Source organism: Ipomoea nil, unplaced genomic scaffold (genome assembly GCF_001879475.1).
Source record: "Ipomoea nil cultivar Tokyo-kokei standard unplaced genomic scaffold, Asagao_1.1 scaffold1509, whole genome shotgun sequence".
In the NCBI taxonomy this organism is placed as follows: Eukaryota; Viridiplantae; Streptophyta; class Magnoliopsida; order Solanales; family Convolvulaceae; genus Ipomoea; species Ipomoea nil.
Window position 1 is genome coordinate 1,332,779 of NW_017617937.1, and position 25,696 is coordinate 1,358,474.

General features: G+C 35.5%; 1 protein-coding gene across 1 annotated transcript; it reads right to left on the reverse strand.

Moving 5' to 3' along the window:
- Window positions 1–7,491: 7,491 nt before the first annotated feature.
- LOC109188833 lies at window positions 7,492–12,683 on the reverse strand. The gene is made up of 4 exons (XM_019339469.1): window positions 11,610–12,683; window positions 10,517–11,550; window positions 8,930–10,462; window positions 7,492–8,824 (listed from the first exon to the last, which is right to left on the reverse strand). Exons 1-4 carry the CDS (start codon window positions 12,681–12,683, stop codon window positions 7,492–7,494), a joined length of 4,974 nt encoding a protein of 1,657 aa, XP_019195014.1.
- Window positions 12,684–25,696: the final 13,013 nt, after the last annotated feature.

Below are 25,696 nucleotides of genomic sequence, written 5' to 3' on the forward strand. Positions count from 1 at the left end.
AGCTTTAAGCTTACTTCTTATCATCTTTACATTCAATATTTGCTCTCTCTTTTTCTTTTCTTTTTTTTTTTTTTTTTTTTTTTTTCAACCTTGGACTTACAATTAATGTTGGGATTGTAACATTCGTCATATTAACACCAACCATTCTGTATAATTATTCTTTAACTTTCTGCTCTCATATGGGAAATTAAACATGATAAACTATTTTGAAATTCATAGCCATAAATAGGATATAGTGTTGTATAGTATGAGGAATTCATTTGTTACGTCAGCACATACAGCTCAGTTAATTTATGAGTGATAGATTGTGGACAATGACAATAAATTCAATTGTTACTCTACTTCAAATACAATAAATATGCCCCTTCATTAATATCATATGATACTTATTACCTTTTTTTTTTTTGGGTGTCTTTTGTACAACCCAACACCACTTTAGATATATTAACGTAATTTGAGATTATTTTCTTATTCTCTTCCCTCTTCTTCCACTACGAGGTCTTGATGATCATCACAATAATAGAGTCTCCGTCTATGGGTTCCTAGCAATCCCAACATGTAAATGTACACTTCTAGTACAACACAATAAATTCCCTTTAACTTAGCTTAACACAAAAGCTAGCTAAGACTAATGATTTTTCATTTTAAAATTTATTTCTAATATTAGTATCTCGAATTTACTAACTAGCTTGTTAGTTTGTCCTTAGTAACTCAAAATTAATTGATTTTATAAAGTATAGCAATTACATAATTGCACGCAATTATATGTAATCATTATTGTAATGAATGCAAACAAGTTTAGTTGCAATTTTTGATTCCGTTTGACATTCCCACTACTATGACTTCAGAAAATAAAATAATTAAACCCCGATATTTAAAAAAATATAAATGATTTTTTTTGGGAGCTACGTAGGGCCGTGGTGTGGGATTTCTTTAGCTCTCATACTAGGATTTGTAAGTTTTGAACATTTTAGGTGGTGTGGAGTCTTTGGATCAAGAAAGTTTAATTTGCTTCATCGAATTCTCCATTTTATTGTTGGGAAGAATTAAATATGCAGATCCCAAAAGTAAGGTGATTCATTGATACTTTTGTGTTCTTGATGCATTGATTTTACTACAGAAATGGTAAAATTTGATGGACTAGAAGGTGATGGTTAATTTGATCATAGGCAAACTTCAAACCAGTGCTTAAATAACTTTTGACAACTCATTCAGGGCTGTAATTCTTATATTGTGCACCTGAATTTCATGACAGACAGTGGCGGACCTAGTGTGGGGGCAGTGGGGCACCTGCCCCCACTCACCCCACCCCCACCCCATATATAGCCCTTGTATGTATATATAGTACATGTTTTACATATAAATATAAAAAAAAAACTAAAAGATGTAAACAATAGCTGAGTTGGTTGAGTTGGTAGAGCCAAGTTTGACCTTAGAAAAGGGCACTAGTTTGAATCCTTTGTCTCTCAATATAACTAGTTTTTTAACTGCTGCTTTAATTTCTTCTTTTGCAACTGAGCTTCTTAATTTCTTCTTTTATATATTTATATATATACAGGGACAGAGGCAAAGGGGGGGGGGGGGGGGGGCAGCTGCCCCTCCTCACCCCACCCCTACCCTATATATAGCCTTTGTATATATATATATATATATATATATATATATATATATATATATATATATATATATATATATATATATATATATATATATATATGTATATACAATACATTATAAGTATAACTATTACAGAACAAATTATATAATCAAAAGCTTTAGTAGACAAGGTGGTAAGAGGTGCGTTTGGATTTAGAAATGGCTTGGGTTCAAGTCCTTGCATTAGTACGGTCACAACTTTCTACATCTTTGCTTCAACACAATTAAATTTTGGCATCCATATATATTAATAATGAGATGTCTTTCTTTTTTTATAATAATAATGAGATGTATATATCACTTTTTTTATATTAATGCAAGGTCACAATCTTCTACATCTTTGCTTCAACACAATTAAATTTTGGCATCCATACATATATATTAATAATGAGATGCCTTTCTTTTTTATAATAATAATGAGATGTATATATATATATATCACTTTTTTTTATATTAATAATGGGATGTATATATAACTTTCTTTATATTAATAATGGGATGTGTAATTTATAATGTGTTTTATATTCGAATTGTTTTATCAAATTAATTATGTTTTCTATTTTGTTATAAATATTTTTATAAAATTTTAATATGTTTTATTTTCGCTATATCCAACAATATTTATTGTTATACTTAAGTGTTTCATTTTTTTTTTCAAAATTTCTCTTTTCTTTTAATTTTTTGCTCCCACCGAAAAAAATTCCCGGATTCACCACTGAATCCAGCCCTACTTCTTTGCCCCCCCCCTCAACATAATTTCTGGCTCCATCCCTATATATATATATATATATATATATATATATATATATATAATTTTTTTATATTAATAATGAGATGTGTAATTTATAATGTGTTCTTTATTTGAATTATTTGATCAAATTAATTATGTTTCATATTTTGTTATGAATATTTTTATAAAATTTTAATATGTTTTTTTTTTTCGTTTATATCCAACAATATTTATGACTATATTTCGTAAGTGTTTCATTATTTTTCACACTATAATGTTTTGCCCCCACTCAAAAATTTTTCTGGGTCCGCCACTGATGACAGATATGGAAACTTCTTGCTCATTTGTTTTGTGTCTCAATTTGTTTGATTTCCACCCCCCCCCCCCCCCCCCCCCCCCCCTTTTGAAGGTTCTGATAAATGGCATAGTTAATTTTAACAAGGAATAAGGTTCAAATTGGCCACTGAACGTAACTTAAAAATGCAATTAGGCCACTGAACGAAAAAAAAAGAGAGCAATTACGCCACTGAACATTCTAAATGTATGTAATTTCACCTGATAGCAGGTTAACATCAATTTTAGCAGGTTACATGCTTACATGGCAGCTGAATTGCCATTTTTTAATAAATTTAAATAATTTATAAACATTAAAAAAAAATGAAACGACGGCAGCCACCCCGTCATTTTATTTTATTTTTTTTTTATTTTTAATTAATTTTTTTTTAATTTTTTAAAATTTATTAAAAATTATTAAAAATGTCAAATCAGCTGCCACGTAAGCAGGTAACTTGTTAAAATTATGGTAACTTGCTATCCGGTGAAATTGCATACATTTGGAGTGCTCAGTGACTTAATTGCACGTTTTTGGAGTGTTTACTGGCCTAATTACATTTTTTTTTCGTTCAGTGGCCTAATTGCACTTTTATGTTACGTTCGGTGGCCAATTTGAACCTTAATCCTTCTAACAATGAAGATAGTTTCTAAAGCATATTAATTACACCTTACAGTCTAATAAATTTTGTTACATTAAAGAAATAGATGTGTGGAATCTTTAAGTTGATTCCCTTAGACTAATATTTATAAAATTGGCCTCGTCATTTTTTAGCCATTGATCATCCTCCTAGATAGATGGACCAAATTATTGTTTCCCTAAAAAATTCTCTTCTACCAACTACATATATAGAATCGCTTATTTCTTAGCTTCTTTCAAATTCATCAATTTTTTGTCTCAATGGTCATTGTAATTTCATCCGAGAGTGCTACTACTTTTTTTAGATCGAAAGCATTATATATATATATATATATATATATATATATATATATATATATATAGATCAATGATGTTTCTACTTTTTTTTTTTGTGCTATTTTTTTGTTGGATAATAAATGTTAAATCTTAACATTGAATGTAGGTGTTTATATATATTTTGCCCACAAAAAATATAAATCGTTGGTACAAATTAAAGACCATCACATAGTCACATCCCAACCCGACATGATTGTAAAGAGGTAAATCATAGTGACTTAGTGATCTACTTATTAGGTGGGACGACAAGTGCTTAGTACCAACAAGGAGAGTCACCCTATACGGTGGTGAAATCCACACACTACGGCTGCCCGGACTCAGTCCTACTCCCTTGATCGTAATCTGTCACCCATAAACCAAGTGAACTATTATACTTGTGTGGGCCTATGTATCTGCCACCCAAAAACCAAATAAGTTACATGTCCGGACATGAGTTTATATCTTACAAATATACATGTATACTTTAAACAAAAATTTTTGTGCATTTATTCAGAATTATTTGACTTTTATTTAACGTCTTGCCTTGAATATAATATACTATTGGTTCATTGAGAGTTGAGATGGGTGCGGAAGTAAACCCTACGTGGTTAAATGGTGGCTATGTTGTCAGTACCTTAAGTGATGATCAAATTAATTAAAAATATTGAAGTAATCCATACTTCAATAACTTACAAGGTAATGTATGTATTTGAATATAATAGTAGGATAATAAAACTATGCAAATAAATATGGTAATGATAGCAAATATGATAATAGGGTATAAAAATTCTCAACGAGACACAACCTTAATCCTATTTCAAAGAGAAAATTTTTGAGATATGCATGGCGAAAACGAATTGGAAATCCGAAATTTAGCATAAATATTCAAAAGAAGATCTAGTACAACAATGGAGCATACAATATAACATAAGATCATACCTAGGTAGCTAAAGCTAGTCCCCTAGCTAATTTAATTCGTAGTACGCATTTCAACATGATGGCAGATATATTTTATGCATGAAAACACACTTGCCAACCTAGCTAGCTAGCTAGCTAAGTACGAAGGGAATGGCCAATGCCGGGGCTATGGCCAGGCGCTGTAGGCCGGAAGTCGTCAACGCGGCCTGGCGGCGGCGGGGGAGGGAAACGAGACGCCGCCGGTGCGGTCGGACCGGGAACTGATGGTTCTCCTAATAATGTTGCTGACTCAATGTTGTCAACCTCTATTTTAGGGATCTGTTTGTGAAGGGCGACAGGTTTTTTGGATGCCATTTTGCTCCCTGGCTTCATGTGTCTTCCCTCTGTGGGTAGAGGGAAATGAGAGAAAATGGTTACTACTAGGAGCAATAGGAAAGTTAGGGCTAGCTTAGTTTGAGCCATGAGAAGCAAGAAAAGATCAGAGTTGAGAGATGTTGGAGGCAAGGGAGGGATAGAGACTGAGTAATGTGGGATGCTTGTGTTCTCATTACCTTCCTCTACTTATATAGAACATGGTTGCCCTTAGGGCATAACGTGTTGGGCAAAGGATTGAGTCCAATGTCTTACCATCGGAATGTGAAGTTAACTATTATAAATAAATAGAGTTGGATATTTGTTATTGGCTATAACTTTTTGCGTTGTGACAAGTACTTACTCTTGACATAATTAACTGATGAAAAAATTATCAATTTTAGGTGATGGATATATTGAAAGTAACCCAAGAATGGACAATAGTTATGCTGTGCAACCGAATGTACCATGCGCATGGTGCATACGGTTCAAAACGACGTCGTTTTGATTAAAAACGCGCGTCCCACTTTAAAAAAAAAAAATCAAGTTCGACTCTCAGCAACAGCATTATTGTGGATATATAGTTATGAAATTGTGGTTATATAGTTATGAATTTATGGATATTTAGTTCATTCATTGTGGATATTTAGTTCAATCATATATTGTGGATATTTAGTTCATTCATTGTGGATTTTTACTTCATTCATTCATTCATTGTGGATTTTTACTTCATTCATTCATTCATTGTGGATTTTTACTTCATTTATTCACTGTGGATATATAGTTATGAAATTGTGGATATATAGTTATGAAATTGTGGTTATATAGTTATGAATTTATGGATATTTAGTTCATTCATTGTGGATATTTAGTTCAATCATATATTGTGGATATTTAGTTCATTCATTGTGGATTTTTACTTCATTCATTCATTCATTGTGGATTTTTACTTCATTCATTCATTCATTGTGGATTTTTACTTCATTCATTCACTGTGGATATATAGTTGTGAAATTGTGGATACATAGTTATGAAATTGTGGTTATATAGTTATGAATTTCTGGATATATAAAAATGCTATTGCCGGGAATCGAACCTAATTTCTTCTTTAAGTGGGACGCGCGTTTTTTTTAACCAAAACGGCGCCGTTTTGCAACCATATGCACCTTGCAAGGTGCATTCGGTTGCACAGCATAATTTGCGAAGAATGGAACCCTGGGTCTGGGAGCTCTTAGCTCAAGGCTTAAGAAATGACCCGAATGCATGGCCCAAAAAGACAACCAGGAGCCGTTTACGAGTAGCTAACCATAATCGTTATACCGTGCACCAGGGCGCACATAGCAATGTGTACCCCCGCCTCTCAAAACGACGTTGTTTTGGTGCATTGTCTAAAAAAAATCTCTGTTTCGAATACACAGAAACTCATAACAGAATATACAGAAACTCATAACTGAATACACATAATCTAACATGATACATAATACACAGAAACTCTTAACTAAATACAGAAACTCTTAACTAAATGCACAGAAACTCTTAACTAAATACACAGAAACTCTTAACTGAATACACATCAACTCTTAACTAAATACACATCAACTCTTAACTAAACACAAAGAAACTCTTAACTGAATACACAGAAACTCATAACACAATACACAAAAACTTTTAAATGAATACACATAATGGGTTTTGGCCGTTTGGACGGATGGAGTGATGTCAGCAATTGAAACGCGCGCGTTTTGTGCCTGGGCGCACGATATAAATTGCCATACCCTTCCCGCCTCAGGGTGTCTCTAGGTCTGGAATGGTGGGCTTTGACTGGATCATACAGCACACCCCGTGGGCCTTGACCCAGTCCCGTGGTCCATCACATTTTTAACGATCGATTAACCATTTTTCTTGTATAAATGACCATTGTCTTGACCTAGACGAACTATATCTAAAATTACTACAAAGCATTCTTTATAATATTCTTACTAGAATCCACGAAATACTATTATTACAATATTTTCCCTTTACCATTGTATCCTTATTTATTGATTCATACATACCTTAAGTAAATTTGTTCCATCAATAGGATAGTGTTTTGATTCTTGTTAGTAAAACCGTAAAATGATCTGGAGTTACATTCCTTGTGGACATGGTTTAGTCAAAGTTCTTGGATCTTAATTCATTTAACCACGTGCACCTAACAATTTACCTCCATAAAGCCCTAGAAGCGGGACAGTAGAACCTTTCATGAATAGGGTTCAACCTTTACTTATAGAACAAAGTTTGGGTCAATTTAATACATGTCCTTTCAAATGTTAATATTATTGTTTTAATTTTGAGTTTAATATAGTATTTGTGCTAGCTAGCTAGTCTAATTTTTGGTATATTAAAAAGATTTGAAAATTAAACTTGAGATATTTGATCGTAGTTAGAATTGCAAATGATGCTATTATATTATTATTATATATAACATATCCTTGGCATGCTTGTTATACTCTACAATATATTATTAGTTATTCATAATCTTTTTTTTTTTTGAAAAGAGCCTGCGCGGCATTTATTGAAAGTATGCTGAAATAGTGTCTGGCGGACCATTGTCCGAGTACATCGGTGCTGAATAACTAAAGGCCGAAGTGGCTAAAATGTGTGCTAAACGATTATCTGATCTAGGAACATAATTAACTGAAACATAATTAAAGGAAACCATCCGGTTTCTGCAGGCATCAATGGCATAGCCGAGGTACGAACGTGGTGTACCCTTTGCTTGTGACAAGTACTGTTGTAGTGACAAACAATCCGTTAGTATGTCTACCGACCTCTCTCCACGATCCCATAACCAAGATAGTACTTCCTTGCACGCAATTGCTTCTGCCATAAACGGGGAGAAACAGTTTACCAAAGGCGCCTGTAGAGCTGTGATATACAATCCCTGTTCGTCTAGTAGTATTGCCCCAACAGCGGCTTTACTTGTGGCATGGACAAAGGCTGCATCAATGTAGCATTTCTTCCGTGAGAGGGCAGCCGTGTGGATTGTGGGCGGTATGTGGGCATGCGGCAGTGCCGTTTCCTGCCGCTGCTCGGCAGTTGTCGTGGTGGATCCACGCTGAGCATGCAGGCGTTGCGGGCGGTCCGGGTGTGCAATTCGCCACGCCCGGATCGCTGCGGCTACGGTTGCAATTATCCTTTGTGGTCTGGGCAAGTATGCATCCCACACAGCTCCATTCCTTGCTCGCCATATATAGTATAGCAGGCCTACTGCATAAATAATTCCATCATCATCTAGAATATTTAATACTTCATTAAACCAAACATGAAAAATATCTGTGATAGTATTGGGGATTGGAAGGTGAGATTGTGCCCAAATGTTCCTTGTATAATCACATTCAACCAAAGAGTGCATAACATTCTCATGCATAATCCCACACATAGCACATGTTGGGCTAATCTCCACTCTCTTTATAATGAGGTTCGTTGTGGTGGGCAATATATTATTCAAGGCTCTCCATAAGAAAGTTTTCCATCTCGGGGGTACTTTGAGTTTCCATAATTTGGGCCATTTATCAAACATTCCTGTGGTGTGTACATAATCTCCCACCACTTGCCTGTAGCCGCTTTTTACCGAGTATTCTCCGGTTACATCACCATGCCAATACCACATATCCTCATAGTCTGGTGACACAGGTATTTTCAATATTCGCATCACATTCTCCGGAATAAAAATATCATTTAAAATTTCATGGTCCCAGGTCGCCGTCTCCTGGTCTATTAATCCCATCACAGTTGCCTGCGCCAAATATGGTGGTTTGTCAGTGATTATTTCCGCATTATTATCATCCTGGAGCCATGGATGCTCCCATATAAGAGTTTCTTTTCCATTCCCAATTCTGCGTCTGACACCCCCACAAACTAATTCCTATGCCGCCATAATACTACGCCAGCAGTAACTTGGATTATTCCCCACAGAAGCATCAAAGAAAGTCCCCTTAGGATAATACCTGGCTTTATATATTTTAGAAACTAGCGTTTCAGGTTTGGTGAGCAAACGCCAGGCCTGCTTTCCCAACATAGCTAAATTAAAGGCATGCAACTCCTTAAAGCCCAATCCTCCATATTTCTTGGGGATGCATAATTTATCCCATGCCTTCCAATGGATGCCCTGATCATCCTTAGCTCTCCACCAGTAACGATTCATAGCTCTCTCAATGGCCGTGCAAGTATTCAAAGGTAGTAAAAAGACACTCATAGAAAAGGTGGGCATAGACTGTGCCACACTTTTCAATAAGACCTCCTTACCTGCCTGTGAAAGCAGTTTTTTATTCCAGGACCCAATCTGCTGCCTGATCTTGTCATCAATGTAAGAGAATACTGCTCTCCTATTCCTGCCCACAAACGATGGAAGTCCTAAATACTTCCCAAAATTCGGCGCCTGAACCACTCCCAATATATCGGCAACCTCCCCTCTCTGCTCATCCCGCGTATTCTTACTATAGCAAATACTTGACTTATAGTAATTCACTGCTTGCCCAGACATTTCCTCATAAGCCGCTAAACACTGTTTTACCACACTGGCTTCCTGCGCTGTTGCTCTAAAAAAGAGTAAGCTATCATCTGCAAAAAACAAGTGGGATATAGGGGGGGCTCCCCTAGCTACTCTGCACCCATGTAGATCTCCTCTCAATTGTGCCTGCTGTAATAGCAATGAAAGTCCCTCCGCACAAATAATAAAGAGATAAGGTGATAGTGGGTCACCCTGTCTCAATCCACGGGTCGGCATGATCTGGTCACTACAAGTCCCACCAATCTGAATAGTATATGAAACTGAGGTCACACACAGCATTATCAAATCCACCCACCTTTCATCAAAACCCAATGCTAACATCATACTACGCAAGAATGGCCACTCCATTCGATCATAGGCTTTTGCCATATCCAGTTTCAAAGCCCCCCATCCTGTGATTCCACATTGTTTTCTGTTCAAAAAATGCCCCACCTCTGCAGCAATCAAAATATTATCCGTTATTAGCCTGTCAGAAATAAAAGCACTTTGGGTGTCAGATATAATATCTCCCATAAGTGGTTTCATCCTGGCAGTTATAACCTTAGCCATAATCCTGTACACCACGTTACTCAGTGCTATAGGTCTGTAATCCGAGACCATCTCTGGGGTTTTCTTCTTAGGGATCAATATTATATTCGTATCATTCAGGCGAGCTGGAAACGAGCGATTATTAAGACAATCCACAATATATGCTGATACATCACCACCCACTACATCCCAGAAGTGCTGGTAGAAACCTGGATTCATTCCATCCGGTCCTGGTGCTTTGTTAGGAAACATTGAAAACAGAGCACTCTTAACCTCACTAGCATCAAAGGGCCGCAATAACAACTCATTCTGAACCTGTGTTACCCGAGATGCTATATTTCTAAAGAAATCCCCACTATCACTTGGAGGGCCAGATGTAAAGATAGTCTTATAATAATTGTAGATAACATTCCTCATGGCATCACCCTCCACCCAATCCCCACTATCATTCATAACTTTTAAAATAGTATTCTTTTTCTTGCGATGAGATGCATACCTGTGGTAGTATTTTGTGTTAGCATCCGCGTTCTTAAGCCAATGCTGCTTGGCCCTCTGCCTCCAGTATGTATCCTCCTGGGCCTCAATACGACATAGGCACTCCTCCAAACGTTGGAACTCAGCTAAAGAGCTCGGATCATTACACCCCCTGAGGCGCAATTGCTCCTTCCGCAGGTTTCTGATCCGTTCCCCAAACTTATGAAAACGCTCTCCTCCCCAACGCGACAATCGATTTCCACAAATAGAGATACATTCCTGCAATCCCCTACCAGCACCTTCATCCCACGCCTTCTCCACCACATCCCTACATCCTTCATCATGCAGCCATGCCATCTCAAAACGGAACCCTCTTCTCAGACCACCCATCCTTTCCCGAAGATTCAGAATCCCAAGGAAAAGAGCGGAATGATCTGACTTTCGGGTCAATATATTTTGCACACTAGCATCCGGCACAATGTCACGCCAACTCTGACTAGTCAAAACCTTGTCCAATCTTTCTTCAATCCAATTCGGTGTGCCTTTTCCTTTTTCCCAGGTAAATGGATATCCCATCATTGGCATCTGTGCTAATCCACACTCCTCTATAGTCTCACCAAATCCATGCAATAAGCTCAGAGGATGGGGGTTTCCACCTCGTTTCTCAGCTTGATAAAGTAAATCATTAAAATCACCAATCATCACCCACGGTAGATTCGATTTGCCAGCTAAGGTACGAATAAGATCCCACGAATCTCTCCTTTGACCCCTCTGTGAAAAACCATAAAAGCCAGTCATTCTCCACTTCTCAAACCCCGGCATAGTCACCTCAACATCCACATAGTTTGTAGAGTAACTAATCAATCTCGCTGTATTATTCGTTCTCCACAATAGAGCCATTCCACCACTCAAACCAGAACTATTAGTACAAAAAAGGCCATCAAAACCAAGCTTAACCCGAAGACGCTCCGCATGATCACGATCAACCTTGGTTTCTATGAGAAATACAAAGTCGGGTTTCTTCGAGGACACCATGCCCTCAATCTCGCGAACTGTCTGTGGATTACCCAAGCCACGACAGTTCCAACTTATGGTACTCATTGGGACCGGCGGACCTGATCCACAGGTCCCGCCAAAAAAGATTCAGAATCAACAACCATGTCTCCATTCACAGCATTCACCTCCCCTCTGTCCGTCCTCCTCCTTTTGGGATCTACCCGAACTCCCACGCCCTCACCCCCAACGCCCTCACCGCCCATCCCCTCCACATCTCCAGCATCCGAACCCACCCCACCCGTGGCCGTAGCCCCCTCCACCCGAGACAGTCCACCCCTCCCAACCCCAGCAGCCACCGCCATTCCCCCTCCCTCACTCCCATAGCCAATCTCACGCCTCCTCTCTTGGCCTAGTTGAAACCATTTTTCCCCCAATGTCTTCGCCGGACCCGTACCCCCCGCCCTCATCGACACACCAAACGGATATTGTTCCGGTCGTAACAACGAACGGCGAGCTTGCAAGCAAAATTTATCCGTGTGGCCCATCTTTCCACAGAAAAAGCAAAACATGTGGAGGCGCTCATATTTAAAATTTATCCATGTCCAGGAACCATCTCTCAGAATCATCTTCATTCGTCGCTTTAGAGGATTTGAGACATCGTGGGTGACTCTAACCCTATAGAAGGAAGTCCATTGCCTCTCAAAATTTCGTTCATCATAGCGCAAGAAAACCCCAACATAATCCCCAATTCTCTCCAGCACTTTAGCCGTACGGTATCCCTGTGGAATGTCCGAAACCTGTACCCATAAGTCCACCGTATTCAGACTAACCTGTAACGGATCTTCACCCTCCTTCAGGACTTGGCATAGCAGCGTCGCATTCTCAAACGCCCAAGGTCCCTCATCGATAACCCGTCTCATGTCCGGTTCATCAAAGAAGGTAAACAAGAACAAATTGGCCTGCACATCCGTTATCTCAATGCCCATCAGAGGCTTCCATGCCGAAGCCATAACGCGTTTCATGACCTCGGTCTTGAGGTTCCGATCCGTCAGAAAACGGCCTACAATGGTCCAAGTCGACTTCGCCGCCGGTAGAGCTTGGACGCCGAACTCCTCATCCTCGAAGCGGATTCCCTGTTCTTCATCGTCCAGGGTGATGTCCGCTGTGTGTGTTATGATATCCTGCACGTCCATCGGAGATCAGCAGCACTTCGCCGTTCGTCGTCAACCTTCGCATGCACTCTTTGCCGAAACCCTAGATCGCAGGGGGGAAGATAGGGAAACCCTAGGTCGCAAGGAGATAAATCGCTATGCCTAATTTTTTGTATCTCCAAAGAAATACACTATTAGTTATTCATAATCTAATTTTCTAATATTTAAAATTATATTAAAGTTTCTATTAAATAGAAAATTTGAAAATTATAAAAGGATATGATGAACAACAAACTAAACCCTAGCTAGCTAGCTATATATGGGATCAATGGATCATCCTTTGGTTGTTGGGATAGGCTCATAGGCATCAATGACTAATTAAATACGAATACCCTTTTATAACCCAAAGGGTCAATGTTTTGTTCAGCTAGACTTATTCAAAACTGCATCATCTCTCAACAAATGCATGCAATCACATACAGGTATATAATAACTCATACGGTGTGGATGAAATAATGAGTTTCTTCCCATTTATCAAGCTATCCAATGATCTTGTAGTCTAGTGATACGAAGTGATTTTTCCAAACAAGAGATTATGTGTTCAATCTCTAGTTGACTCTTTATGTTTCAATAGTTTGAGAAAGAAGTTATGAAAATTATCAAACTAAGTTTAAAATAGACTAAAATTTATCTATGTATTTCCAATATAAGACTTTCCCGTATAATATATATTATATATTATGGGTCTTACTTATGTGTGCAAGTGGACTAGGCCTATTAAGTAATTGGTTGGACTGGACATTTAGGTTTAAGTCTGTATTCCACCAATGTGCCTATATAAAGTCTGTATTGATGGGATACAATATACATTAAATGGTACTCATACTGCTAGAAAATATCAATACACCATTTAGGATTCTGAGTTGAGTATGAGACAAAACGACTAACCATATTCTGCAAATCTACTGTTCAAGAGGCAATAAAACAGGATATCAACCATGGCTAAAGATCTACTATGCTTCCGTTTCCGCTACTACGAGTTAAGCTTCCCATAGATTATGCTCTACATAGTTGGATCATATTTATGCAACACTCAAAAAACTAAAAGTAACATATGTTAGATTTGAAAATGATACATTTTTAATAATTATAAAATCAAATCTAGTTAATGTTAACGAAAAAAAAAACAAAAATAAAATATTATAATGATGGAGAAATTAAATTGAAATTTACTCGAACTCGCCTTACCCCACGTACTCCCAATTTGAGGCAGAAGCCTGAATGGCTAATTTTAACAATTTGTCATTGAAGTAGCTGCGAGTTTCCAGACCTTGTCACTTGAAAATAAAAATTATTTTGCCATTGAAAAGTAAAATTAGTTCTTACACACGTATAAGAAAATAAAATTACGTTACATTTTTTTTTTAGTTAGAATTTTTTAATTTAGTGGTAAGCACAATATCAAAGTAGGTTACAAATTCAAATTCTTTTATTCAAACCATATATAATAACTTATTTTTCAATCAATGTACTAATGTTAGTCAAATCATTCTTTTAATATCTACACTTGGAGGTCACTATCCCAACAAACCTTTATAGTGGGACTTTTTCCATGCTTTGAACATTACATCGTGCGAGCACCTTTTCAAGACTAAACACACTTTAATTTGACCTAAAAAATATACTTCACTACCAAATACTAATATAATGTTACAGATTTTGATATTATAATAATTTATTTTCAATACTTGATGGTATCACATCTAAGTTATAGTTCGATAATACCGATATAATTCAAATCACATAATATCAAAAGCTAGTCATAACATATGATTTTTTTTATTTTAAATGCTTCAAAATAGGTGATCGAGCTGGTGGAATATGATTTGTGTTGTGTACTAGAAGGTAATGAATTCCTTTCCTACCAATACCCTCTTAGTTGAATTTGTTGCACCGAATCTTCCTAGTACCATTTGCGTACCTCTTCAAACAAAAACGACACAACCCAACCTAAAATAGGTTAAGAGATTTTGTTTTACTAGCAGCTCCATGGGTTAGGGTTTGAATCCTACCACGAACCAAAAAGGAGATGAATTTAGTCTTACTTTGGTTTCTAGTATACAAGCTTTTGGGACATGTAAGTCATCCAATTAATACATATCTCACGATTTACCGCCTCCACCAGTCTCCATGACAGAAGCTTTTCAAAATATCGCAACTAGCAAGTGTGCACTACAATTTAGAAGTAATATTGACTGTGGCCTGTAGAGTTATTCTGGGGGTATTAGAAAGAAAATAATAAAAACAGGCAAGTGGAGGTAATTGGGTCCTCGGTGGTTGGAGATTCTTTGGTAGGACAGAGACATGGTGGAACTTTAACCTAGGATTTCAACGTTAAATATGTATTAAGGCTGCTGGCGGGCAGTCTGGCGAAGTGTTTGTGTTGGTCCAATGTGGTGGGAACTATTAGTTTAAACATGAATCTCCAGACTGCACTGCACATTTCTTTTTCATTGTATATAATGCCAATTGCCATGCCTACAAATCTACAGTTGCGCTATCTAGCTGCCATGCCAACCCTAATTAAGCTAATTGATCATATCATATGCATTAATTTTGTTGTTTTCAATGGACAACTGTACTGGACGGAGAATCTCTGTTTATTCTCTTTGTTTGAATTGTACTTTGCGGCTGCTTTTTCCCATGTTAACAACCCACCATAGGACATGGTTTGTCCAAGGTAAGTCGCATCACATGACGAGTAATAAAGATTGATATGATAGGATGCCTCCTAGGAACTTTGAAGAGGTATGTAGATGGCCTGATCGGAATATTATGCATGCTTATTAGCTTGTTAGTTTAATTTGGTAAACTGTACTGTAGTGATGCATGCTATGATTGCTTTTGTTGATAAATTAAACCCTAATTCTGGCTATGTTCATTGAACCTAGCTCTTGTTTTCACTTTTAAGTGGCTTAATTTGAATGAGTGGTTTAAGCATTAGTCATGGGAGTTCAAGTATAAAGCTGTTCTAATTTGACTTTGACATCATTTTTACTGTATATGAGTTTTTCGGTCAGCTTTGTCACTTGGTTAATGACATCGGTGTACAAGCCATTCAATTCAGTATAGGATTGAAGCACTATCAATCACTCGGTAATATTTAAAACATCCAAATCTAAACACGTGATCGAATCACTAAAAGATAAATTAGACAGTTATCTCCAACTCCAATAGATTCTCTTTAACTTTGGTTCCAAAGCCACAACCATCCAATAGCTAAGCTTGGTTATGACTAGTAGATTCTCTTTTTATGTATAAATATTTATTCTTTGTTTTGAAAATGGGTATGAAACTACGAATTCATGAATACACACACTACTTGACTCCTAAATCACCCAAAGTGATTCGGACCACTTCAATCTTTATTCAAACACTTTCCAGTTTTCCTGGCAAATTATGCTGTGGATCTGTATGCACCATGCATGGTGCATATAGATCCACACGACGTCGTTTTAGCCTAATGACGCGGGGTTTTATAAAAATAAAAAAAAAAATTCGTTAACGGCGTTTACTTCCAAATTCCTTTTGAGTTTGTTTCCAAGTTTCAAACTCGATCGTTGGCAGTTGTTCGCTGTGGTATTGGCATTCGATATCACCGGAATCGCGATCGCAATCGCAAATCGAAATCGGAGTGGGGATCGGGAATTACAAAGTGATTGCTAGATGGAGGATGGAACAGAGCAGACGAATTCCGCAGTTGGTGATTGGCATTCGATTCAAGGTGATCTTGTTATTGTTTTTGCAATTGTTCCTTTTGGTTTTCACCATATTTGAACAATGTCTCTCTATAATACAATAAATAAATAAATAAATATAAGAACATAAATTAATGAATAAAATTTAAGTAAAATAGGTGGATGGAAACATACCCTCCCGGGTGCTCACTCGAGGCTTCCAAAAATGCATAGTTTGAAAAAACCTTTTCTTTGGGAGTTGCATTATTGATGGAACCTTTGTTCTTATTCCAATATGGTGACCTCAAATGAAGCGGGATGTTCCTGAATTTGCGCACAGGTCTCTTTCTCACAGTAACATCCTCAACATCAGATTCACTTTCATCCATAGCCCTGTTGTCCAGAAAAAAACAGAGGCAGTTCATAACCCCACAAGTATAATTCCAGAATTGTATAACTACATTTCCATAATCTATAAACTATATGTCCATAATTTGAGAAATACATATCCATAATTGTAAAGAAATCAACGTCAATAGTTGAATAAGAATATATTCATATTAATCAAACTTAATATTCATAATTATTGATGAATTGAAAACCATATTCATAGTCTAAATATGAATAAGAAAGCAGTAACCTACTTATCAAATTCATCAATCTCAGAAGCAGTTTGGGCAGCAGGGGTAGTAGGAGTGGTGGATTTTTCGAATGGCACTCTGATTAGTAATGGAGTTGCTTCCTTCTCTGTTGAGGTTGATACTCCTGCACTCCTCACAATGTTATCCACCAAGGTGTCCAAAGGCTGCTGTTGAGATGGTGGTGGGGTTGGTGTAGAGCGTCCAAGTAGCTCAAACGATGGGACTTCTATTTCCATTTCCTTTCTTATTTTTTCAAAAGCTGCTACCAGAGAATCAACTGCTGATGTGAAGCTTTCACTTCCGAAGAAGATGTCATCCAATTGCGAGGCAGTTGGGCTAGGAGTCGGTTGAATTGTGCTTGCAGCATTCAGCATTGTTGATATTCCTGAAAAAGCCCTCTTCATGATTTCAACCGGGGCCCCTTGCTTGCCAATGTCATACATGACCTGACCGAACTCAAGGACATCTGCTGTAAGCTGTTGAAGCACATTTGTTACTCGGTCAACATTTGTCAGAGGCACAGATGGAGCTGGAATAGTTGGTGTAGCAGCAGGGCTGGACACTGGCCTTGGTATTGCAGCAGGAGGAGGTGCAGGTCGGGGTGATGATGTAGATGCAATGGCAGTAGGTCTCTGAAATCGAGGGATAACTTTGCCCTTACCAAAACCCCCTGATTTTATCTCAGTCGATACTCGCTTGCGTACAAGGCTTTTTGTCCAAGCTTTTATTGCTGGGAATGTGCAGTTGACGGTCATGCCTCTGAACTGTACTCGGTCAAAGTAGAAGAGCTTCAAGAATTACAGAAGAGTATGTTAAGGAATTGAATAACTACATATCCAGAATTGCATATCTATAATTCCATAATTGCATAACTATAATTCCATAATTATAAAACTACATATCCAGAATTGCATATCTATAATTCCATAATTGCATAACTATAATTCCATAATTGGATGACTATAATTCCATAATCCATAAACTACACATCTATAATTGAATAACTATAATTCCATAATTGTAAAACTATTATTCCATAATTGGAAAACCACAATTCCACAATTACAAAACTACACATCCATAAGGGCATAACCACACATACAGAATTGCATATTTATGATTCCATAATTGCATGAATATAATTACATAATTAGAACATTTTATGTATAATGGGATATTACCAGGATGAATACCATTGGACCTCCAAAGGATCTGGTAGGAGAGTCTTTGTAAATGTCATACGAATCAATTAAAGACTTGTACGTGTACTTGCACCAATTAAGTCTTGAGATTGACCGGATGTTGAGCAATGACTTGATAACTCGATAGTTGGCATGTCTTCCAGTATTTCCCCGGAGCAGAGATGAGACAGCAAACACCACAAAGTCTCTCTTGAAGGCATCTCCATGGTCACCTCTCCTGATTATTTCATCAGGCATCTTTGTTGTTATGGGTGACCTTGACCTGACATTCCATCTTTTCCTCCACTCAGTCAGGACCTTATTATATGCAGCTGTAGAATTTTCCTCACTCTTTGTACCTTCCTCAACATCTCTCTTCCCCCGGGGGAGTCCCAAGATGTATTCAACATCCTCTTCACCGACATGTAGATGGTCACCATCCAATATGAAGTCTGATTTTAAAACATCAAACCTTTGCAGGAGATACTCAACAAGTTGTGAGTAATTGCTTGAGAATTGTAGGTGCAGCAGCCCTCCAAAACCCATATCAATCACAGCATCCTTTTGGTCCTGTGTTAGACGCTGGACAAGGTCATACATTTGCTTGGGACCCATTCGTGTACTGAAGTAATTCACATCAGGGTCCCGTACTCTCTCTCGCTTTTGTGGTGGTGCCCTCTTTCTTTTTACAGCTGCTGGTTGTTGCCTTGTCGAAGGCTCTGCTTGATCTTCCTGGGCAGGGGTGAGTTGAGCAGCTTGTGAGCTCAATACTGCTCTGGTTGTTCTCTTTTTTACAGACTTCACAAATTGACCAAGCGTAGAATCATCTGCCACACCTGACTGATCCTTTTCTGCAAATAAAAAACATCAAGTGAGGTTAACAGAGTACTATATCCAAAACTTCATAACTACAATTTCATAAACACACAACTATACTTCCAGAATTGTAAAACTACAATTCCATAATCTCATAAGTATACCACAAGGCAAGTTATGCTAAAAAGGGTTTGAATGCAGTTTGGTGCACAGAGTAAGGTTCACAAAGTAATACATCCAAAACTGTATAACTATAATTCCATAAACGCACAATTATACTTCCAAAATTGTACAACTACAATTCCATAAGTATACCTGCAAGGCAAATTATGCTAAAAAGGCATCGATGCAGTTTGGTGCACAGAGTAAGGTTCACAGAGTACTACATTCAAAACTCTATAACTACAATTCCATAAACACACAACTATATTTCCAGAATTGTAAAACTACAATTCCATAAGTATACCCACAAGGCAAATTATGCTAAGAAGGCATGAATGCAGTTTGGTGCACAGAGTAAGGTTAACAGAGTACTACACCCAAAACTGTATATCTACAATTCCATAAATGTACAACTATACTTCCAAAATTGTACAACTACAGTTCCATAAACTTATAAATATACTCATAAACCCATAATCATAACCATACACGTTAATAATCAAATAACTATACATTCATACAAGATTAAACAGTATAAAACCCTAGTTTAAAATTTCATAAACATATACTCAAAATGAATGCTTGTTTTGTGTAAATGCATTATGTATCAACGTAAAATGCATTTATACCTGTTATAGGATGATGATGAGCTCTGGTTTACAGAGAAAGCGCTGTTGAATACACGATGATCGGACGCCGGCGACAATAGCGACGACGAGTGTGTGTGAAAGCTAGAAAATGCTGAAGAAATGGTAAGGAAATGGAGATGATTGAAGCGTCTACGCAGGGTATCGTGTTGGAGAAGGAAGGGAGTGCGGGAAGTGAAATGCAATGGAGAAGAAACGAAGGAGCATTGTTTTATATTTAAAAAAAAAAAAATCTGATTGGTGGAGTGAAACGGTGCCACTAACGGCACCGTTACTCCCTAAACGACGTCGTGTGGATCCGGATGCACAGCATAACGATTGAGTTTTCCTGGATTGCTGGCTGGGCTGGTTGTCGGCCCATTATCCCATTAAATATGAGAGTTGTTTTTTTTTGTGTAAACCACACAATGTGGTCCGAGTCTTTTTCAGTCCGTTTAACGGTCCAGGTCCACTCGGTTTGCACCGAGAGGCACAGGAGTTGGCCCAATGGGAATCGTCACTTGTGGGAATCAAACTCAGGTTATCCTGGAATATGAGAGTTGTTTGTTTGTATTAAATTGTGACATGGTTGTATAGCGTTCATATTAGGCAAATTATGTTGTGCATCTGTGTGAACCAAAAACGCCGTCGTTTTACTCAAATTTAAAAAAAAAAAAAAAATCATTTTCGATTATTGTTAGTTATGTAAACATATGTTCATACTTTTATAATTTCACATTCTGAATTTATAGTTATGAAATTATGAATGTGTAGTTATGCAATTCTGGATTTATAGTTATGAAGTTATGGATGTGTAATTATACATGCAATTCTGAATGTATAGTTATGAAGTTATAATTTCACATTCTGAATGTATAGTTATGAAGTTATGGATGTGTAGTTATACATGCAATTCTGAATGTATAGTTATGAAGTTATGGATGTTTAGTTATGCAATTCTGGATGTATAGTTATGAAGTTATGGATGTGTAGTTATGCAATTTTGAATTTTTTTTTTTAAAGTCGGACGTTAAAACGACGTCGTTTTTGCAACCGATGGTGCACACGGTTGCAGGCAAATTATGCCCTGAACCCGTGTCCACAGTGAATTGTAGACACGGGCCCAAAACGACGTCGTTTTTAAAAAAAAAAAAAAAGCGTCATTTAGTTTAAAAAAAAAAAAAAAAAAAAAAAAATCGCGCGCGTTTTGCCGTTAACGGCGTTATTTTTTTTTTTGGATTATGAATGTACAGTTATGCCGTTATGAATGTACAGTTATGCAATTATGAAATTATGAACACAGAGCTCTAACATTATGAACTTACAATTATGAACATATATAGTGATAAAATTATGACCATGGAGCTTTAAAATTGTGAATATAGAGCTTCGAAGAATATGAATGTACAGTTATGGAGTTATGAATCTACAGTTATGGAGTTATGAATCTACAGTTATGAGATTATGAATCTACAGTTATGGAATTATGAATGTACAGTTATTGATCGAATTATGAACAAAGAGCTCTAACATTATGAACTTACAATTATGAACATATAGTGATAAAATTATGAACATAGAGCTCTAAAATTGTGAACATAGAGCTTCGAAAATTATGAATATACAATTATAGAGTTATGAATGTACAGTTATGGAGTTATGAATGTACAGTTATAGAGTTATGAACGTACAGTTATTAATAATATAGTAATAAAATTATGAATATATACTCCTATAACAAAGCGGTCTGAAATTAAAAAAAAAAAAAAAAAAAAAAAAAAAAAAAAAAAAAAAAAAAAAAAAGATAACAGTGCCGTTAGGCACTTTTACCCGTGTACAGCAAGCATGCTGGACACGGGTCCAACGCATAACGATTGACGGTTGCATAGCATAACGTCGCTCCTTGGATTGCCAATCATTATTGTGTGGACCATGGTCCACACAAGTTGTATGGACCATATTTTGTATACTATAAAATAATGTACATTTAATACAAAAATAATGTACATTCAATATAAAAATAATGTACATTGTATTCAGGGGATGTACATTATTTGTGTATTGTATGTACATTATATTATATAATGTACATTCAGTACAAAAATAATGTACATTTAATATATTAAAAATGTATTTTTGTAATGGTCCATACAACATTGTATGCACCATGGTCCATACAATAATTTGCCTTGGATTGCTGGCTGGGCTAGTCGTCGGCCCATTATTCCATTAAATATGAGAATTGTTTGTTTGTATTAAATTGTGACATGGTTGTATAGCGTTCATATTGATTATTGAACTCTTAACCATATTTAAGTTTCTCTGTAAGCCTAAAACCTCAACCCTGACTCCACAGTGGGCCGTACCAAGTTAAATGCCCCCCGTGATATCATTCTGTAACTGTACGTGTAAGGTGGTCATGCCCAGAATTTAATTCGGTACTTGTATCGGTATTAGGGTTTACGTAATAAGATAAAATTTTGATACAAATTTATTTTCAATCTATCATATGTTTATTTTTAGGAGTTAATTATCAATTTTCCCCTCGACTATGAGAATTTTATTAATTTGGTCATCGACTTTCAAAATCTCTCAATTTAATCCCTGATTATGTCTTTTTTTTTTTTTTTTTTTTTATATCCGAAATGGTCCTAACCATTAGACATCTATTAACTCGGGACCAAATTGGTAATTTCGTTATAGTCAATGGACCATTTTAGTAATTAACTTTCAGAGAAAATGGTGCATGTGATGACCGAAATGGTTCCTTGACTATAGCAAAATTACCAATTTGGTCCCGAATTAACGAATGTCTAACGTTAGTAGGGATGGCAACAGGGCGGGGCGGAGGCGGGGAGTATACTCTCCGTCCCCGTCCCCGCTACCCCGACCTCATCCCCATCCCCGTCCCCGTCCCCATCAGGGAATTGAAAAAATTCCCCGTCCTCGTCCCCGCGGGGAGTTTGGCGGAGACGGGGAATCCCCATCCCCGGTTGTCAACCCATAATTAAAGTGTCAAATCAATAAAATTTTTAAAAATAAAAATGATGTTTTCAAAAAATAAATAAATAAAAATGAAAAAATTGAAACAGTAAAGAAAAATGCATAAAAATATGTTCTGCCATTGACATAGTGGCAAAACTTAATTAAACTCCTAGTCCTCTTCAAATTATGTTCATATACCTAGTTTCATATTTTGGTTGTTAATCTATGCAAATTAAAAGTCATTACTGTTTTCAAATCTATATATATATATATAAGTAAAATCCTCCTTCCCAAATTTTCCTCCCAAAACTTAGGGGCATTTGTGTAATTTCTAAATTTAATCTATCTATATATATATAAAAGTAAAATCCTCCTTCCCAAATTTTCCCCCCAAAACTTAGGGGCATTTGTGTAATTTCTAAATTTAATTAATTAAAAAAATTATATACAAATCATATAAGAATATAGAAAAGGAATATTTAATTATGGTAGCAATATTATGGTAGACTGATTTTATTATGGTCAATATTATGGTAGCAATAATATGATAGAGTGTAATATACAGTCTCTTTTAGATTCCCTTTTTCTTTTAATTACGGTAGAGTCATTTTATTATGGTAAAAATATGCACTAATTATTTATGATAATATTATTATGCTAATATTAAATCATTATATATTTACACCAATAATAACACAATAATTTACTATTTAAATCCATCATTGTGCTAAACTCAAAGCTGTAAGCTTCCAATGTACTCTCCATTGGAATAACATCATATTTAGAATTCTCCGTGTTGTTCGTCCTCCAGAGACAAGAGGTTCATTCTTAAATTTTTTTTTTAAATATAATCGTAATCTTAATATTTTGTATTTCTAAAATTTTAGTTGATGCATATTGATTTTTTTACAATTTCAGGGAACTTTTATACATATGCATATTCCTCGAGTGTATGTTGAAAAGTGGTTCAACAAATTTAAAGAAGGTAAAGTTTATCGAATTCATAGATTTATAGTGGTTTATAATGAGTATAGAAACAAAACTACTAATCACAGATATATGTTGAAGTTTTGTGACAGAACTACTGTGGGAATATTGAAAGATGCAGATTTTCCAACACATGATTATGACCGAGAAGATTATGATTTTTCTGAAGAGATAGTCTATTGCTTACTTACATTGTTTTGTTTTTTTGTATAACTTTATTGAGATTTTAAATTTTTCTAACTTTCACGATTCTCTGGATGGACAGGTGCATGAACCTTCGATTGAAAATTCAGATTCTACCAAAGGAGATTCAAATAATGAGGAGTCTGTTTAGAGATGAATAATGAAGAATATGTCAACACTTTAATCTATTAACATCATGCTTTAGTTATGTTATTCGTTTTTGATATTTCTCAGTTTTTAAAATATTCTTAATATATTCTTAGTCTAATTTATTCTTAATTTACTCCTAACGTAATTTACTTCTTTTATATGTTTGGAATCCACTTTTATAACATTCGATGTTCACAGTAGTCTGAGACTAATTCAGTACATACAAAAATCAACTTCGAATTTGTTGCCGTGTTTAAATTATCAAAATTTAAAAGTGGATCAAATGCTCTAATTAACATTCTCTAATGATGATAATTTATTTTTCTAGGTGAGAGTCAGACAAATAATTAAGACAATTATTTAAAGAAGGTAGGTACGTTGTAAATAAATTATAAATGAAGAAATTTATATATTTTGATCTTGGAAATAGTACGTGTTTCTAGGTGGGATTCAAACAAATAATTAAGGTGAAGACATATGTCAAAAACAATATAATTAATTATGGTAATACTTCACGATCCAAAAAAAAAAAAAAACAATATTTATAATTACAAATTCACTCCGAAATTTGAAAATTAAATTAAATTAAATGGGTTAGAAATTTAATTTTAAGTATGTAGTTCCGGATAAATTTAAATAAGTCAATTGAATAAAAATATTTAGACTAAGAAATAATTAATATGATAATTGAAATTATAGAAGAATATGACAGAATATAAACTAATTAATGAATTAGGTATTAAATTTTACCTTTCTTGAATTAATGTGAAAAATACATGAAATATTGGTCAAAGTAATATTACTAATAATTAATTTTAACGTGTAATTCATGGAATATTGCAGTTCATGAAATATTGTGGTAAAATTATAAATTTTAATTATGGTAGGCTAATTAAAATTACGGTCAAAATATACACTAATTAAGAATAATTAATTATGGTAATAGAAATTCTACAAGTATATGACAGTACATGGAATATTAATAAATTAGCTATTAAATTTTACCTTTTTTGAATTAACGTGTAATCCTTAAATATTGCAGTACATGGAATATTATTGCTGTAAAATATTAAATTTTAATTATATATAGATGGTAATCCTTAATTACCATCTATATTACGTATGGTATTAAATAATTTTAATTAGGTATTGCCATGCATATTAGGTATGATTATTTAATTTACTGTGTACACCTATGTATGCAAATCATATATATACATACCTTTTTTGAATTAACATATAAAATTAATTAGATATTAACATTTAAAATCATATTTAATTAGATATTACCATCTATATTAGGTATGGTATTAAATAATTTTAATTAGGTATTACCATGCATAGTAGGTATTATTATTTAATTTGTCGTGTATACCGATGTATGCTAATCATATACATACCTTTTTTGAATTAACGTATAAAATCAATTAGGTATTAACGTTTAAAATCAAATTTAATTAGATATTACCATCTATATTAGGTATGATATTAAATAATTTTAATTAGGTATTACCATGCATATTAGGTATGATTATTTAATTTACCGTGTACTGTGTACACCTATGTATGCTAATCATATACATACCT